Source organism: Rhinolophus sinicus, linkage group LG14 (genome assembly GCF_036562045.2).
Source record: "Rhinolophus sinicus isolate RSC01 linkage group LG14, ASM3656204v1, whole genome shotgun sequence".
Classification (NCBI taxonomy): domain Eukaryota; kingdom Metazoa; phylum Chordata; class Mammalia; order Chiroptera; family Rhinolophidae; genus Rhinolophus; species Rhinolophus sinicus.
Window position 1 is genome coordinate 30675747 of NC_133763.1, and position 19587 is coordinate 30695333.

A 19587-nucleotide genomic window follows, 5' to 3' on the forward strand; every position below is an offset into this window, starting at 1 on the left:
TTTCTTATTCTTTTCTCTCTCTTGTTTCACTTGGGTGATCTCTGCTATGTCTTCTAAATCGCTGATTCGATCCTCTCCTTCATGTAACTTGCTCGTAGTTCCTTTGAGTGTGTCCTTTATTTCAGTTATTGTGTTCTTTAGTTCTAACTGGTTGTTTTTTATGACTTCCCTATCCTTCTTTATGTTCTCACTAAGTTCCTTAAACATTCTTATCATCAGTATTCTAAACTCTGTCTCTGATTGGTTGGTTACCTGTATTTCATTTAGTTCCAATTCCAAAGGTTTCTTCTGTTCTTTTATTTGGGACATGTTTTTTTGTTTCCTCATTCTGGCTGACTCTGTGTTTGCTTCGATGTATTAGGTAGCTCCCCTAGATCTAGCAGTCTTTGCAGGGTGGACTTACGTAGTATGTGTTCTTTATATTTGAGTTGCACAGTCTCCCTATTCTCCTGTGTGTGTGTTCCAGAGGAGTCCCTTGTGTTATGGGTATTCTCTGTTGAAGTTGAGCTTTAATTGCTTTTGGCTTGTCAGTAGGTGGGATTGACTCCCAGGCTGACTAGCTGTTAGAATTAGCTATGCCCACAGTGGATGACCGGCTGTGTGAGGGTTGACGCCTCAGATGAGGCTTGGCCCCTATGGGCTCTTGTGCCTGTAGAGAATTCCCTTTGGTTGTGTCACTTGTAGGTCACATCCGGTAATGCTCTGGTTTGGTGTGGAGTTGGCCTCTGGGTGTGTTGATTCTTGTGCCTCTTGGGCTGGGCCCTGGTGCAGGGCGATTTTAGAACAAAACAAAACAACAAAAAACAAATACACTCACATGTTAAAACAACCGACAACCAACACTCAACACAAACAAAAATTTCAAAAACACAAAAAAGCAAAAGAAACAAAACGAAAAATAGCAATGCCCCCCCACAGAAAAAACATCAGTGCAAAAAATGGAAAGCAGAAGAAATAGCAGAGTAAGGAAAAGAAAAAAGAAGAGAGAGAGAAAGGGGAAAATGTATATACATACACACACACACACACACACACACACACACACACACACACACAAAAAGTGATAATACTACTAAACTAAAAAAAACAGTGCCAGTCTTGGCTTAAGCCCACCAAGCTGTCTCCACATTGTCCTCTGCTGCACAAAATCTCCTCTGTGTCTTGTGGAGGCAGAGCTGGCCACCTGGCGCCGAGAGTGACCCTGGCAATGCAGTTCTAGATGAGTGGGGCTATGGGGTGTGGCTGGTAGATTTTACAAAATCAGTGCAGTTTCTGCTCTCACCTGCACAAACATGCTGAGAGCACCACAGCCAGTCACCGGGAGGTGGGCTTCTTCCCTGTGCACAGGTCTACTGAGTCTTAGGGCACTTTGTTTTGGAGGTGTGGAACGTGTGAGATTTCTGAGCTGCTGAAAGCCCAGAGCTGCCTCTGCCCCCCCTCTGATGACCCCTGCGTGTGTCTCAGCCGAGCAGAAAAGGTGGGGGCTGGTTATGCAGGTGTCTTCATCTCCCTGCCCAGCTTCTTCCCTAGGTTATAGCTGCAGAACGGCTTTTTCCAGTTCTTGAGAGCTATAGCTCCTCTGTAATCTGAGAGTACTCCTCTGTTCAACGACCAGCTTAAGACTCTGGAAGGGTGGGGGTAGGATTCCTGTGGGAGAGTGGGGGGAGGGGCCCAGGTATGGAGTTTGCTTTCTGTCTGACTGAGAGAGCTGCAGTTCCCAGCTGAGGTTTCTGCCTCAAACGCTGGGCACTGCCCTCCTCTATGCTGATCTCTCAGCAGTACTGTGTGGTTCAGGAAAAGAGACCATAGCCTGGCTGTTGCAATCTCTGGTCTGCGTCCTGGGGGCCCCATGTCACCGCAGCTGCGGATGTGGGCCGGTCTCCACACCACACCCTTCCTCTTCCCCATCTTGCCTGGCTTGCCCACCTTCAGGTAATCCTTTTAGCTGGTCTGTGTGATGAGCAGACAATCCTTTGATGATTTATAGATGTTCAATTTGTGGTAACTTCCAGGGGAGAACTCAAGAGGCCCACCTCACAGCCGCCATTTCTATGATGTCCTCCTCAGCCTTTGCCTGCTTATGTTTTCATCAGTGCCCTGACATGGTGTAATCAGCTATCCCAGGAACCCCCGTCACTCTTCTGGCAAAAACTCAGTTACTATAAATATGATGTTGTGTACTTTTTAAAACAAAATCAATTTTGGAAAAAAGATTATTATTTTACCTTAAGAATGTGAATACTTCACAGGTAGTTTAGGATCTATCAATTCACCTGACACGTGAAATGGCTCTTATTTGTCTGCGTGATGATCTAAGACTGACAACCTGTAATTGCTTCCATTCTTAATCTCAATGACCTTCTCTACATACACATGGTCTGACAATTAACTTTGTGAACTCATCCGAGAAAAAGTGCTACATACCTCATTGCTGACTATCACTTCGGTCACCTTCAAAGTACCCCCCTTAGGAAACTATGTACTGACGCCAGTGCCTAGTACACCCTTCAAAGCCATTTTGGAGCTCTTTTACTGGAATGGCCATCAGAGCTGTCATCGCATTACCCTTGATGTCCTGAATGTCATCAAAATGTCTTCCTTTCAATATTTCCTTTATCTTTGGATAAAGAAAGAAGTCATTGGGGGCCAGATCAGGTGAGCAGGGAGGTGTCCCAATACAGTTATTTGTTTACGGGCTAAAAGCTCCCTCACAGACAGTGCCATGTGAGCTGCTGTATTGCAGTGAGGCAAGAGCCATGAACTGTTGGTGAAAAGTTCAGGTCATCTAACTTTTTCTCACAGCCTTTTCAGCACTTCCAAATAATAAACTTGGTAAATGTTTGTCCAGTTGCTACAAATTCATAATGAATCATCCCTGTGATGTCAAAAAAGGTTAGCAACATCATTGCAACAAGTTCATGAACTTAATTGTCAGACGTCATACTTATCTTCAAAGAAACGGCTGCAGGTTTAGGGTTTTGGATTCAATTTAAAAAGAAAATTCAGGTTCTGCCTTACATTGAAGAGCAAGTAAAAACATAAGAACGAGCCCTTGCAGAGCAATATGAATTAACTCCTCATCCAGCAGACTGCTGGACTTTGGGCAACCCAGGTCTCTGAATGATAGAAGCTACATGGTTACCACATAACTAGTCCTAAAGAAAAGTGGTTACCACGTGGCTGGTCCTTAAGGAAAGCCAATCTTGGGAACATAAAGATGGAAACCGCTGAACAAAGCATTTAGTACCCAGTCTGAACTTGGCTTTGAACCAGTGGATCTCACGTATCCCTTGGATTGTCTGTCTCTATACTAGTAGGAGTGAGGAGAGGAAGACAAGATGATGCGCTCATACCACGTACAGAAAAGCCCTCAAGTTACTCCTGCCGTCATCTTCACAGCTCTGCTTACTTGACACTGACCTCAGATCCTCTTCTGCTGCCCACTGCATCCCCATACATTGATCAGTGTCAGCACTAATGTGAAAAGTTAACTGCAACAGCTCTCAGTCAGGTTTCACCTCCCAATGGAAATCTTTAAAACAAAGCTTAAAGAAATCACTATGTCTAAATTTGGGAACATCCTTGCAACTATTTTGACAAAAGACTTCAAATCTTCATCTCTTTTTCCCAGCTGGCCTCCTGGGAAGCTTAGTCACCTCAGGCACAGCCAGCTCTCTGACGCTTGCTGGCCACAATTCTTTGTAGGCCTTCCTTAAAACAAGCATGCATGTTTCAGGCCCGAGTACCTGACCCATGTACCTGAGCTTGGTGTTGATCTGCAGAGCTTTGGCCAGCATCTTGGCTCCCATGTCCCCCATGGAATTCCCGCTGATGTCCACTTTGGTCAGGGAGGTGTTGCTTCCCAGGGCATTGATAATGATGGTGACCTCAGTCTTGAGTTTTGAGTCAGCCAGGGACAAGGACTGCAGAGGCTGTGGAGGGAACAACAGGAAGCATGCGCACAGGCTTATCAAAGCAGCTATCACTCGATGACCCACGTCATGGAGAATCATCAAGGGGACATATCATTGCTCTAAGTAACTCACTTGTAAACTTAAGGCTGAAGACACTAATGAATGGGATCTGAAGGTTCTGGCATAAAATGGGCCTTTGGATTAAAACACAGAGGGCTTTTGTTTCAATGCTGGATACTGTCTGCCTCTTCTCTAAGGGAAGCTGTGGAAAGATACCTAGAGTGGTAGACGCCAACTCTTTGAAGTGGAGAATAGAATGAATAAAAATGCTACACAAAAATTTCTTAGGTTCAGTATGGCTACACTTATCCACTTATCCCTTTTTATCCATTTTATTTTCATGCAAGGTGAAAATTGCATGAAAATTACTAATGGAGGACAAATTACTAATGGAGGACAAATGCAAAATAAAAACCAGCTGAGATTAATAATAGCTGACATTTATTGAACTCTTACAATGTTGAACCACTGTTTAAGGTTTTTACATGTTTGTTCATTTAATCCTCCCAGGATACCTAACATAAGAATAGTTAGTATTCTTATATAAGTATTCTTATATTACCTAATACCATGTTCCCCAAAAACAAGACCTAGCTGGACAATCAGCTCTAATGCGTCTTTTGGAGCAAAAATTAATATAAGACCCGGTCTTATTTTACTATAAGACCGGGTCATAACGTAATGTAACGTAACATAGCGTAATATATAATATCAGGTATAATATAATATAATATAATATAATATAATATAATATAATATAATACTGGGTGTAATATAATACAATATAATATAATACCAGGTCTTATATTAATTTTTGGTCCAAAAGACGCATTAGAGCTGATTGTCCGGCTAGGTCTTATTTTTGGGGAAACACGGTACCTAATATAAGAATACCTAATATAAGAATACCTACTATAAGTATTCTTATAGTAAATATTGTTATCTCCGCTTCCCAAATAAAAAAGTTAACTGACCCAACCAAGGTCACACAGTTAAAAAGTAGCTGAGCTGGAACCAGATGCTCTGGTTCTAGATTCTGTGCGCTTAACCCTACATAATATTGCCCCTATTAGCTTCTCTTAGATCTTTGATCATCACCCTTAGGTTTACCTTATAAATATATAAGGTAATCAAAAGACATACTTAACAATTAAAAAGAAAAAGAAGTCCAATGTGGGTGACCTTATTATTACCATAAGCTGTATGGTGAAACAAGACCAAGCTACTCTCTGCCCATTTAAGCCAGAGGCTGACAGCCACTCAGCCTGGAGGCAGTTCTGCTTGGCCTGCATAATATCCAACCAAAAAAATGACTAGGGCCCCCTACTTACATCCTGGTCACTTTGCTTATTTATGTTGTTTTCCTAGCCCTGTAGACATTTGAATTTGCAATCCTCGATTTAAGCCATGACTGATTTAATGAAATGAGAATTCCAGGATTTGAACCAATGTGTCTCTAAAAGTCAGAGTTCAGACTTCCCTGGGGGTGTGGCTGTCTCTGGGTTAGACCACTCCTGACATGGTCTATACTGGCCCCACCACACTAAACAGTTCTATCTGCTTTTCCATAAGGAGTGCTGGTACTATAGGGAGATGGATACTAGAAGCAGCTTCAAGGGTTATCTACAACCAGATTCCATGGGGGCTTGTGGGACTAGAGCTATGAAGGTGTGCCCAGTGGTCTGTGACTCCCACAAAAAGCCTGAGGTGTATCTGTGTCCACTCAACCACTAAAGATTGACTTCCAAAGGAACACCTGTTTAAGGCACATCTGCCAAATGGCTGCAGGAGGCAGGATGAGGATGCTGAGGGCTTCAAGACTCAGATATCCACAAAGTAGCATTCTGAGTTTGGTTATAGTTTTACCAAGGGACTATATTTATTGTCCAAATTTGATCATGTTTTCTAAACTGAGTACATCTATGGTAAAATCAAAAGATAACATTTGTTAATTAGAATCAAACTTTTAAAAGTCAAATGTCATGTTAAGTGTCAAGGCAATTAAAACCTCAGCCAAAAGCCCACATATGCTTAGACTCTAGCTTGTTTAACGAAGTTGTTTCAATTTTCTTAAGATCCTACACTTAAGTAAATGGAGAGAACTTAACTAAAAATGCTTCAGACTTGAGAAACTTAATGTTTTAAATAAAAATAAATGCAATGTTGCTTTAATAAAAAGCTGTAATCACATCTCTCATCATTTCAATAATTGTTATTCAACTGCTACAAAAATGATATATTACAGCTTCTTCCAAATACTGGAAAACTGCCAAGTCTCAAAGATAGCAAGCACTATTCCAGGACTATGTTCAAACTCAAATACACCCCAGTTAACACTTAACAATAACAGGCAGACTCATTAATGCACACAGAACAGCCTGAATTGCATGCATATTTATAAGGTCATCCTTTCTTAATTTATTGCACTTCCATGTAACATCATTATTGGAAAGCTTTCTATTTCTTTTCATAGCTGAACATGGTAATCTGAAACTGTCTCCTTGCTGCAGGCATTCCTGGGGAGACACACATTCAGTTCTACTGGTTACAACATGGGTTTGTATGGAACACTTCAAAGCTAGATTCCCTATCACCCTCACCCCACCGTGTTACTGCCCCAAGATGGGGCACAGCAGCCTGACAACTACTGTCTACAGTTAAAGGTGACATTGGAGCCCACAGATATGTAAGTTTTCCAACTGAACATAATGTGTAATACTGGGCAAATCAAGGATTCCCTGGGCTGTCAAGGAAAAAGCGCTACAACAGAAGGTCAGAATATAAAAGAACAAAGAGATTACTTTATCTATGTAAAACCTATAAAAAATAAAAACAAAAAATGAGCCCAGCTGTGCCAGTTATTCACAAGACTCAACTCCTGATCATTTTAAATTGTTTTACACATTACTGATTCAAAAGTAGAAAAAAAGAGATGGGAATTGCTTTTTGAAAAAGCCACCTACTTTTCGAAGACATGAACATAAAGCTTTTCACTGTACATTATTAGCAGCACACTAATTCAAACTTATAACTTGACAGAATTCAAGAAAACTTTACCATCTGCAAATATGTTTTTAGGTGTGTTTTAAATATCAGGATTGTCTTTAAGTGAGAGACTTTCAAAATTATAGGAAGAGTTTGAAGACCCTCATGTAATAAGCAAAACATGAAATTAATGAATATATTTTTCATAAAATATACATTTTCCTAAAATATGTGCTAAGAAAAAATATTTGGGATGAATATTAAAATACGATTCTGCATATTAGCTTCCCCAATTTTTAAAACTGGGTCAATACTAGGAAATCAGAATTGTGACTAAAACAGGGTGGTATAAAGTCAAATTAAATATGTAAAACAAACAGCCTAAATTCTGAAAAGTGTAAATTATGTCCTAATTATGCACTTAATTTTAATAACCCAGTATAAGAATAACAAAATATGGGGTTTATTAGAAAATGAGGACAAAGAGAGAAGTGCTTGAATTCATTAAATAATAATGAGTTTCATTTCTAGCCCGATTAGAAACTATATCCACACAATGAAGAGGCAGAAGAACAGAACGTTCCCTGCATTCCAGATCTGAGCTCCACAAAGAGGTGTGGACAAGGGCAAGGAAGGAAAAGTTCCAGTCCTCATCTCTCCTGGCCCTTAGCTTCCTCAGAAAAGTTAGCGTATAGAATTTCCTACTACCCCATATGAATTCAAAAGGGAATATTATACTTTTAAAATATGTGACATCTCTCACACAATTAATGTATGAAATCACTCTTATGACCCACAAAAGTAACTATCACTAACATGAATAATGCAAATCTTCATAGTAGAAATACAAATTGATTTGGATTTTAGAAACCATAAAAGCCGAGTTTGGCAGCCAAATAGGACAAGGACGGGAAAGGGATAAAATCTTAAAGAGCATCAGTAAAATATAAGATATAAAACACTAGGTTTAAATTAAAGAAGTTAACAATAAAGTAGTTCTTACTTTGTTCATAAAATAATTTTTTTTTATTTTCCAGTGCACTTTTAAGGACAATAAAATAGGGTATTTGAAATCAAATTTCTTTATCCTGAACAAATTCTTGGCCAGGAGCCACTAAAGGGGGTTAAAATATAGGATTACTAGAGCTCAAGAAGCAGTTTCAGATGGAGGACAACTTTCTTAGTCTCTTGCATCTCTGTGTAATTACTAGATGAAATTGAAATTAGCACTACAATGTTTCTCAGCATGTTATAAGGACATAAAGTCAACTATGTTATAGTAATTCATGCCTGCAGATTAGTGCATTAGGTGAAGTTAGAAAATCTAAGGCTTATTAAAAGATGGGCTTAGGGGTCAATTTATATTTCTTTTAACTATTAGTTACAATCTTCCTTTAATTAGCGAAGAGTTGAATCAAGTGAAGAGTAAGTTTTAGATACAGTCTATAGCTGTACTAAAGCTTAAGTATTTATTCCATTAAAAAAATAACAATAGAAAATGTATATACAGATAAAATTATCTGAAAGTATATCAGCATTATCCCAGTAGAAATAATTATAAGAATGATAACAAACAAAGACTTTAGGCAAAAAATTTTTAAATAATACTCACTGATTCTTCATCTTGAATCATCTGTACTAAGTTGTCCAACACAGGTGCCAGATTTCTAAAGAGATATTTAAAAGATGTAGACAGTGGAATCAAACCAAAAGTTTTCAGAAAGCTGGTTATTTTCATCACTGTCATATGAAAAAATTCAAAACTCTTACTTGGATTTCATATTATTAAAATTTTTGCCTAGTGCCAGGTGTTGTATTGATCTGTTTTTACTGAGCCACACTATTAAGGTAGATAGGTCAGATTCTAAACCTGGAAAGAATGAAAGGAAGTGGAGAATCAGAACACGTGTACAAATGAGCTCGCAACTGAAACACAAGTAAGCAAAGGCGACATGCAGATGGATGACTTTCCTGAGGGCCCTGGGATTCTCATCTTATCTCTTTCAAAAGAACTTTTTGCTCTCTTTTCTTGCTCTATTATTTCACAGTGACAAACTCCTTCTCTACATTCGCTTACACAAGCAGTGGCTAAATGAAGTGTGGGGGATTGGGAATGGAGAACGGCAGAAAAGCTTCAGCCTTCCTATCACTCAGGAGGGAAGATTTCAGCACACTGTTTACTGGCAGGTGTGTGCAGTTGTCTGTGCAAATTTAACAGGTTCATGTTCATGCTACATTAGCAGAAATGATGCTAATGAAACAAGCTTCTAAATAAATAAACAAGGGCTCAACTTTATTATCAGCAAGAATGCAAAAGGCTCATCTCAGATCTTTATCAATGTATTTATAATGTTTTTTTAACTGACTTTTATTTACTGCATAGATTTTGCATTTTTGGCCATGGAATCAATTTAGTAAGACATTGGCACAGATTTATTTCATAAATAAACTCCATTGTTAAATTTAAAAGTCCTATTACGTAGCTAAGGAGTGAAATAACATTTTTATTAAGGTGTTGTCTAGACTGGGCTAAAAGATGAGTTTCCCTTTACTAACGTGCTTCAAATAATACTGTTTCTCATTCCTTATTTCTGACTTACCATTGTCAGAGATGTCTAAGCTGGTGATGTTGTGGATTTCAGCAATGCAGCCTTCCAACACTTGTGCACCTCCTGATCTCAGCTAGAGAACACAAACCAGACACAAGATACAGCTGTCACCTACTCGAAGTGTAGGCAAAACATTAAAAACAAGCGATACATCCTTAAACTAAGTACCAAAGAAAAAGTGAAAACTTAACTCCCCAAAAGTTGTTATCAATTGTAAAGAGCCAATCACTGGTCATTGCTGCTGTTTGCCATACCACACCAACCCAAAAATCATTAGAAAAAGAAACAGAAGGAAGATGGAGACAATCCAGGGTCACCAATGGCAAGACAGAGTCTGTCGATGCACAAGGGCTTTCTTCATTTCTGACTTAGGGACATCTAACAAATCTTTTTTATACATAAGAAATGTTACTGTTTTATTTGATTATTACAGATTTCAAGGAATAACTCTCCACCAGGTAGTAGCAAAACAACCAAAGTAGACAAGAAAGACTAACTTTGAATGTCAACCAGTTCAGGACGAACCCATCTCTAACTGTTCTACAGAAATGTGTAAGAGCTCACAATTATAAAGAAGGGAGTAAAGAGTTGAAAGTAAATACATAATGATTTGTATAAATGCATTGAGCCACAAAAGAAAAAGACGTTAGATTAATCTCAAGTATTACCATTATGGTTGGCTTACAGCAAAACTAAGAGTGAGCTGTTAGTGTCATCTCATTATCTAATTTATTCCAAAAAGAAAGACAAACTATATAAACCCATTACTTTTCATCTTTCCCCAAGAAACTAAAAGCATATTTTACAGAGGTCAGACTATCTCTTTATTTTCCCTTCAGCAACTATTTGAGTTCCCATTATGTGTAAAGCATTGTGCAGGATGTAAAGTTTCCTGAGCTCTGGCCCCTTTGCTCAGCAGACTTACTATCTAACAGGGGAGAAGAAATTATCATTTATTGGGAATCTACTATATACCAAGGAACATGGTAGTTTTTCTCTATTCATTTAAGAAAATTAAAATTTATATAAACTTCTATACCAAATTTATAATACAAGGTGCTACTTTCTACTTGTTCAAGATTTGATATAAGAATTTAAAGCATCTTTAATTCACTATTTTAGACGCAATATTTTTTACAGTACTCCTGACCCAAACCTACCAATCTTTCTGGCTGCTTGTATAAGTAGAGTTTTACACAGATCTCTGAGATCGCCCTTTGTTCAGGAGTATTTCAGCTGATGTATGTAAACTCAGCCTTTCCTGCTTTTCAAGGTGACGGGTTACTCCAAGGAGCCTCTTGTGAACTCAGAGGCAGACCACCCCAGGAGACTGGGCACACACTTTAGGGAAACCCAGATCCGCCAGCTCCTCAGCTGAAGGGCTCTAACTACTGTCGAGTGTTTTCTCAGGAGCGCTGGCTCCAGCTTATTCAAGTGTTCCCTCAAGCCCATCTTGCCACACCCTAGGCCTTCCCTAGCACCCTGCTACTCAAAGTGTGGCCTGTGGAACTGGTGGCAGTCTGCCAAGTTTCTCACTGGTCCCAGATAAAGTAAGTACAGAAACTGACTATAAATATTTTAGAAACCTTAGGAATAATTTTAGGTCTGTGGCACCTAATAAAAATTAAGTATTTTCAGTGTTTTCTTAAATCTTTCTAGTAATCCATTTTTTATTACATTTTTGCAAATATATTGATTTATCATGGAGTGAAAGTTTAAAAAAAAAAACAGGTTCTTCACCACAAACAGTTTTGAGAAGCACTGCTCCAAGTCACAGCTTATTAATACTTGAAGAAATGAATGTGTATGTAGACTATGCCAAAGTTCAAGCAACAAACAATTTAGGCAAAGGCTTCAAAGAAACATAATTTGATTTTCAGAGCATGAAAAAAAAATTATGCTTTTGAGAAGATAAACATAAGTGCATAAGTCTTTACAATTTCATTACTTGTTGTTAGTTCTATGTTGAGAAGTAAAATTTCTACAACAAAATCTCTACTTTCTATTATTACAAACTACAGTAAAAAATTCCATTTACAGATATGGAAAATACAGGTGGTATTTAAGTGCTCAATTCTGTTTATTTTATAAAAACTCTTGACTGATAATATTTGCAGCATATACCCATAAAACTAACATTTCCCAATTGTTAAAAAATAATTGAATATATCAATATATGATCATTTATCCATTCATAAAGTACTTACACAATGGCCAAGCTAAGGAAAGACCAAGGAGAAAAAAAAAAAATGTTATGGGCAGTAAGAATAAGAATAGAGAAGCTGAAGTCTCTACAATACACACTGTAAAATAGCAGTCAAAGAAAACACATCTGACTAAAATGTATTCCAAAAACAAAAATAAAAACTTTAAATAAGAAAATAACTAATCTTTAGTTACCAAGAACAGTCGTTGAATTCACAGGTTATTTGATGCCTAAAATTCCCAAAAAGCTAAAGCTTTCCCCAAACAGTAAAAGCTTTTCCATTACTGTAAATGAAAATCCTTTTAAATCAATTTGCATAATTAGAGGCTGTGTCTGCATGGGTGCATGTAAAACTGGTTTTTAAACTACCATCATTTGGATCCCACACTCTAGCATTATTTAAAGGAAAGCATGATCAAAGAGAAGTAAATGTGACTGAATCACTGACTACTTTTTGAAATGTTAAAAATAAAATCACATTTCTTTCAAGAGAAAAGTGTCCTCTCACTCAATAAAGGTGGGATATTCCAGATGTTACTCATGGTTCTAAGTGAATAGTTATATTTAATACTCAAATATCCATAATGGGGAGAGGCAAAGACATTAAAATCTATAGAGAACTTTTAATAATTCATTTTCTTTCCTTAAGATCACTTGTCATTTAAAAATATCTGGCAAATATTACAAATTTAAATAGAAAATAAACCCCCAAATTATCACTTTTCTTCTATAGAGGTTCCAATTTTAATTTTAAAAAATGATTTTTATCCTGGGGAATTTTCTCTCATAGGTTTCTCCAAGGACAGAAAAATGGTTTGACATGATCCAGTTGAAAATGTCCTCTTGTTAGCAGGATTTGATGCCAAAAGGCAATTTAGAACCTAAGAAAGGTATATATAAACAGTCATTTCCAAGATGAGAATAGTTGCATGTATCATATTGCTTCACATATGCTTCCTGTAGTGAAACATTTCCCGTTTTGCATTCTTTACCCGGCCTAATAGGAAAGTGATACGTGAGGGGAATAGCAATGATGACAAACCAGACTTCTCACCTCAAAGCTGGCTGAATGACTATCAAATTGAATGGAATTGCCTCAAAAATTTCTATTCTCTTGCTGCAACGTCCTACTCATTACAAATTTTAGTATCTGGTGTTCTTTTTTCTACTCATCAGCAAAGAACCTTACGATGAATCACGGATAATGTGCAGGAAAGTTTCCTCTTAAAAAAGTAACTCCCACATCAGATCTGCAACCAATCTTCAGCTATAATTAGTCTTTCCGTCTTCTCTGAAGCACCAGAGATTTTCCTCTGGCACTTTTCTATTCTTCTGTTGAAATGAGACTATGAAGTAGTAAGATTATTAAAAACAGGCCAGAATGCACAGACCCAATGACTCCTTTCAGGTAGATGAGTCCACGGGAAGAATACCTATGAACACCAAAATCACTACTACCATGTAAAACAGCTTTGATACTCTTCTTTGGAATAATTGTAAGGGCAATGGAAGATGCATATTTCTTTGCACATGTGCAGAGATGCTAAGTCCTTACCTTTTGAGAATAAACTAAGATTAGCCATAGGCCACTCAGAGGCAGGTCTGGTCATAGAGGGTAATGCTGTTTTGTGTCAAAAATCAGTTGTGACTATAAATTGATGATACTAATTCTTCTTGACAGATTTAAAATAGCTTTGAAGGCAATCCCAGAAAATGTTTTAGTAAAGACAGAATATTTTAAAGCTTCTAAATAAATTCTTTCAGAAAGGCAATACTGATTATGCTGTAATTTCTGACATTCAAAATAAGGCTCCTCCATAGTCATCCTCCTCCCCCACACAATGGCTCACACATGCCAGGCTCAGCATTGTGTCAAATACAATACCCATTAACTAGTATCATCCCAACTCTACAGGTGAGAAACAAAGGTTGAAAGAAGTCACTTGACAAACCAAAAAGCTGGACCTGGTATCACGGAGGTCATTTTGATTCCAAAATGCCTGCCCTTTGCTCTTATACTTTTGCCTCCCATAACTACACTGAGTCATCTTCTTAGAGAAAAGAAATGATCTGGAAGTCTTAGCCACAGCAATCAGATAAGGAAAAGAAATAAAAGGCATCCAAACTGGAATGGAAGAAGTAAAACTGTCATTATTTGCAGATGACATGATGCTATATATAGAAAACCCTAAAGATTCCACCAAAAAAACTATTAGACTTGATAAATGAATTAAGTAAAATAACGGGATACAAAATTAATATTCAGAAATTGGTTGCATTTTTATATACCAATAATGAACTACCAGAAAAATAAATTAAGAAAACAATCTTATTTACAACTGCATGAAAAAAAAAATACCTAAGAATAAAGTAATCAAGAAGGCAAAAGGCTTCTACTCGGAAAACTAGAAGACACTGAAGAAAGAAAATACAAATAAATGGAAGCATATACCATGCTCATGGATAGGAAGAATTAATATTATTAAAATATCCATGCTACCCAAAGCAATCTATAGATTCAATGTAATCCCTCTCAAAATACCAATGACATTTTCACAGAACTAGAACAAATAATCCTCAAATTTATATGGAACCACAAAAGACCTGGAATAGCCACAGGAATCTTGGTAAAGAAGGACAAAGTAGGAGGTACCATGCTACTGGATAAAAAAATAGTACTACAAGGCTATAGTTATCAAAACAGCATGGCACTGACATAAAAACAGACACATAGATCAATGGAATAGAATAAAGAATCCAGAAATCAACCCATGCCTATATGGTCAACTATTTTATGACAAAAGAGGCAAGAATATATAATGGGATAGTCTATTCAAAAAACGGTGCTGGGAAAACTGGAAAGCTACACATAGGAAAATGAATCTAGACCACCTTCTGCCACCATCTACAAGAATACACTCAAAATGGATTAAAGCCTTAAATGTAAGACTTGGAGCCATAAAACACCTAAAAGAAAACATACAAGGTCTGACAATTAAGTTTGCAAACTTGCCACTGTGTGCTTACATTCACAGCACTGTACAAAGAGCTCAGTAAGGTTTCATAACCTTGGTATATCAGTGTCTCACAGCTGTGTTCGTGTTGACGTGTGGCAGTGTCTTGCTGAGTGGCGTTTGTTACTGTTGCTGCGTGTTTTTGTATGCCGTCGCGACAACGTCTGAGCTTCAATGAGAGCAATGAGCAAACATTAAATTTCTTGTTAAACTTGGCAAGAATGGAAGTGAAATCAGGGACATGTCAGTCCAAGTTTATGGGGATAACACCATGAAGAAAATGGCAGTGTGTAATTGGATTAAATGTTTTTCTGAGGGGAGAGAATGAGTCACTGATGAAGAGAGGTCAGGGTAGCCAGTAGTGAGCAGAACTGACAAAAACATTGCAAAAATTCATCGAATTGTGCATCAAAATTGTCAGCTGACTGTGAACAACATAGCAGACCAAGTGAAAAACAATAGAGAAACATTTAGGAAAATCTTAACAGAAAATCTTGGCATGAGAAAAGTGTATGCAAAAATGGTCCCAAAGCAGCTCACCAATGAACAAAAGCAAAGGAGAGTTGAAGTTTGCCAAGACCTTCTGGAGAAGCAAGACAATGTTTTGGGCCTGTTATCACTGGTGATGAAACATGGGTGTTCCAACATGACCCTGAAACAAAGGGTTAAAGTACACAATGGAAGTCAACCAATTCTGCGCGACCAAAAAAGTTCTGTCACTCCAAAGCAAGAGTCAAAATGATGTTGCTAACCTTTTTTTGATATCAGAGGGATTATTCATTATGAATTTGTACCAACTGGAACTACAGTTAATTACAGTTCAGCATGTTTGGAAATGCTGAAAAGACTGCATGAAAAAGTTAAGATGAAAACGACCTGAATTTTTCACCAACAATCCATGGTTCTTCAATCATAATGCACCAGCTCACCTGGCACTATCTGTGAGGGAGTTTTTAGCCAGCCAACAAATAACTGTATTAGAACGCCCTCCCTATTCACTTGATCTGGCCCCCAATGATTTCTTTCTTTACCCAAAGATAAAGGTAATATTGAAAGGAAGACATTTGGATGACATTCAGGACATCAAGGGTAATGCGACGACAGCTCTGATGGCCATTCCAGGAAAAGAGTTCCAAAATTGCTTTGAAGGGCAGACTAGCATCAGTTCATAGCTTCCCAAGGGGAGTACTTCGAAGGTGACCATGGTGATATTCAGCAATGAGGTATGTAGCACTTTTTCTAGGATGAGTTTGCAAACATAATTGTCAGGCCTTGTAGGGAGTAAACTCTGTAACACTGCACTTAGTAATATTTTTTTCTGATATATTTCCCCAGGCAAGGGAAACAAAAGAAAAAATAAACAAATGGGACTTCATCAAACTAAAAACTTTTTGTACAGCAAGGAAACCATCTCAAAATGAAAAGACAACCTACTGAATGACAGAAGATATCCTCCAATGATAATCCAAAAGGGGTTAATATCCAAAATTTATAAAGAACTCATACAACTCAACACCAAAAACTCCAACAACCCAATTAAAAAATGGGCAGAGGGCGTGAATAGACATTTTTCCTAGGAGGACATACACATGGCCAATAGACATATGAAAAGATGCGTAATGCCACTAATCAGAGAACTGCAATTTAAACTATGAGATCTCACCTCACTCCTGTCAGAATGGCTATCATCAATAAATCAAAAAACAACAAGTGGTGGTGATGTGGAGAAAACAGAACCCTTCTGCATTGGTGGTGGGATTGCACATCTGTGCAGCCACTATGGAAAACAATATAGAGGTTCCTCAAAAACTTAAAACAGAACTACCTTATGACCCAGCAATTCCACTTCTGGGTATTTATCCTAAGAAATCCAAACACTAATTTGAAAAGATAATTGCACCCCTATGTTTTATTGCAGTGTTATTTACAACAGCCATGATATGGAAGCAACCCAAGTGCCAATCAATTGATGACTGGATAAAGATGTGGTATACATATACAATTAAATATTATTTGGCTATAAAAAAGAATGAAATCTTGCTATCTGCAACAACATGGATGGACTTAGAGAGTATTATGCTAAATGAAATAAGTCCGGTGAAGAAAGACAAATACCGTATCATCTCACTTATATGTGGAATCTAAAGAACAAAGTTACTGAACAAACAAAACAGAAACAGACTGACAGATACAAAGAATAAACTGATAGTTACCAATAGAAGGGGGGTTGGGGTCTGGGTTAAAAAGGTGAAGGGATTAAGAAGTACAATTTGGTAGTTACAAAATGGTCACGGGGATGTAAAATACAGCATAGAGAATATGGTCAATAATGTAATAATTATGTATAGTGCCAGTTGGGTATCAGACTAATCAAAGGGAATCACTTCGTAAATTATATAAATGTCTAACCACTATTCTGTACTCCTGAAGCTAATATAAAATAATATTGAATGTCAACTGTAATTGAAAAAAATTTTAAAATACAAAAAATGAGAAAAGAAAAGAAAAAGAAATTACTCCTCTTTGGTACTAAAAGACCAAGGAAAAGGAAAAAAGTGATAACATAATTAATATGAAATATCTGAAGGAACACGGAGGTTTTCTCTCTAAGTATAGAAGAAGTTATCTGTAAAAGAAGTTTAATTTCTGTCTTTGCTAGCTTTGCCCTCACAGATCCAAAAGAATACAGTTTAAAATTTGGGATTCGAGTTTCTTATAACAATAATGTTTGTGTTGTAGAAAATCAACTCCATAATTTCTAAATACCTGTACGGTACTTTTTAAAAATAGCATAAAGTGTAAATCTTCTCTCATTCAAATTAATGATTGTAAAATGCCTCTTTCAGGGGGATACAGAAACATCCCAAAATACTACAAGTACAATGAGGAAACTTGTACTACAAGTACAAGTTCATGAGGAAAGGTGTGAATAAACAGCAAAGGAACCAGCATAAGATAAAAACAAAAATAATTTGCTGAAGCGAAGTTATTCGAAGCTTCCTATCTAGATACTTTAAATTCCTACTTCAAGGTTATTTTCTTCTCTTTCCTAATAAACTCAACCACAATCCCAGAGGATGATCATTTACTTTCTATGACACCCATACAACTTCACTTTAAGATTAGTAAGTGGACAATAGCTGTTTTATAACTAATTATTTATAAATAGAAGAAGACTTCAAGGTATTTCACATTTGTTCTTTGCTTCCATGGCTTGCGTAGACTTGTACTAGAGGAACGTGCAGGAGGCGCTGAACCCGTACAGTGCCCATATCAGACATTGTCACTATTATGCCTCAGACATTGGACTCCTTTCAGGTATGTCAGCCCCCATCTTCAGTAAGTCATCCCTGTGTAAATGCCTTCCAAAGATAATTACGGTGTCAGGGAAACATTTCATTCACCGTCACTACAGGTGGAGAATTTATCTTATCATTAGAGAAGGTTAAGTGCAGAGTTCTTCTATGATTTTGACTGGCATCCTAAGTAAGAGTAGAGAAGAGAGCATCTACTGTGATTAATTAGAAAATGAACTTGAAAAAAATACATATACCTATAATTTGAAACTTCCAAGTTAGTGACAGCTTTTTTCTGAGAGTTTCCTTATTGGTGCAAACATAATTGCGGTTTAAAAGGTTAAAAATAATTGCAAAACGACAATTATTTTTACACCAACCTATCTAAACTCTGAAGAACAAATGATTAAAGAATAGCAGTTAATACCTAAAGTGCCAAGCATTCTACATGGATACTATTGCAGCCCCAGATACCTTTTAAGAGAAAGGTTTACTATATCATAGAGATGAGTAAAGTGAAACCTTGTTAAATTTGGACATCTATCCCTAAGGGAAAAAGATGACAAGACACATTATTTAAAAAAAATAACTTTGTGTCTCACCAATTTTCATGAGTGGCAATACAGGGTTTGACTTTATAAATGTGGTCACCAGTGTTGATTTAAGATATAAGATACTGGGAGAACATGGTACTAAGATAGTTTTAAGGGTTCCCCATCTCAGCAGTATCATTTTTTCTTATAATCTATATATGAATAGCCAACATGAAGTTGGAATTATCATCATACTAATGGTCAGTCCTACCATCAGAGAGCAATCATTTGATCTGGATCCTCTCTTAATAAAAAAAAATTATAAAGAAAAAGTCTACTATTTCGTGGAACCATATAAAAGTGCCAGTAGTCTGCCATTTTGACCTACAAAAGTGTGGGTTTATACAGCTTATCTAATATAAATTTGACAGACAGAGCAAACAACCAAGGTAAACAAGAGCAAACAACCTTATACTGGGGGTGCCAAAAATTGTATACAAGTGGACACTTTGGGCAACGTTGCTCCAGCAGTAGTTCCCCATAATCAGAAGTGTCTGGTAACCACTTTGAGCACCTCTTGTAATTGCAGAAGTCAAACGTGACTTCTTTTGTGATCGGTATATATTGAGTATCACAATTTTAATACAGTTTTCCTTTCTTAAAATGTATATACATTTTTTTGGCATCCTGTGTATGTCCCCGACACTCTATGAAGCACTTTTCAAAGACTGGCTCCCTTAAACCACCTAACAACCCACTGGGAAAGGCAATAATATTGTCTCCATTTTGTAGATACAGAAATTAAGATTTATCAATATCAACTAATTCATCCAGTATTGCACAGCTAATAATGGCCAAACTTTGATCAAACCCCAGAATCTGATGCAGGTGTGGAGGAGATTGGACTTGTCTTAGAGCCTTGAAGGGAGGGAGGCCCTTTGGAAGAGGGACATGCTAAGAGTGTTTGGGA

At 37.3% G+C, this 19587-nt stretch overlaps 1 protein-coding gene across 13 annotated transcripts in view; it reads right to left on the reverse strand.

Annotated features, from left to right (window-relative positions):
* CARMIL1 (capping protein regulator and myosin 1 linker 1) overlaps window positions 1-19587 on the reverse strand; it is a 351277-nt gene that overhangs the window by 91219 nt on the left and 240471 nt on the right. For all 13 annotated transcript variants that reach the window (XM_074319291.1, XM_074319290.1, XM_074319289.1 and 10 more), the window contains 4 exons: window positions 9560-9641; window positions 8730-8829; window positions 8572-8626; window positions 3760-3932 (listed from right to left, as the gene is read on the reverse strand). In XM_074319291.1, coding sequence (XP_074175392.1) covers window positions 3760-3932; window positions 8572-8626; window positions 8730-8829; window positions 9560-9641 — 410 coding nt within the window. The remainder of the gene's footprint in view (window positions 1-3759; window positions 3933-8571; window positions 8627-8729; window positions 8830-9559; window positions 9642-19587) is intronic.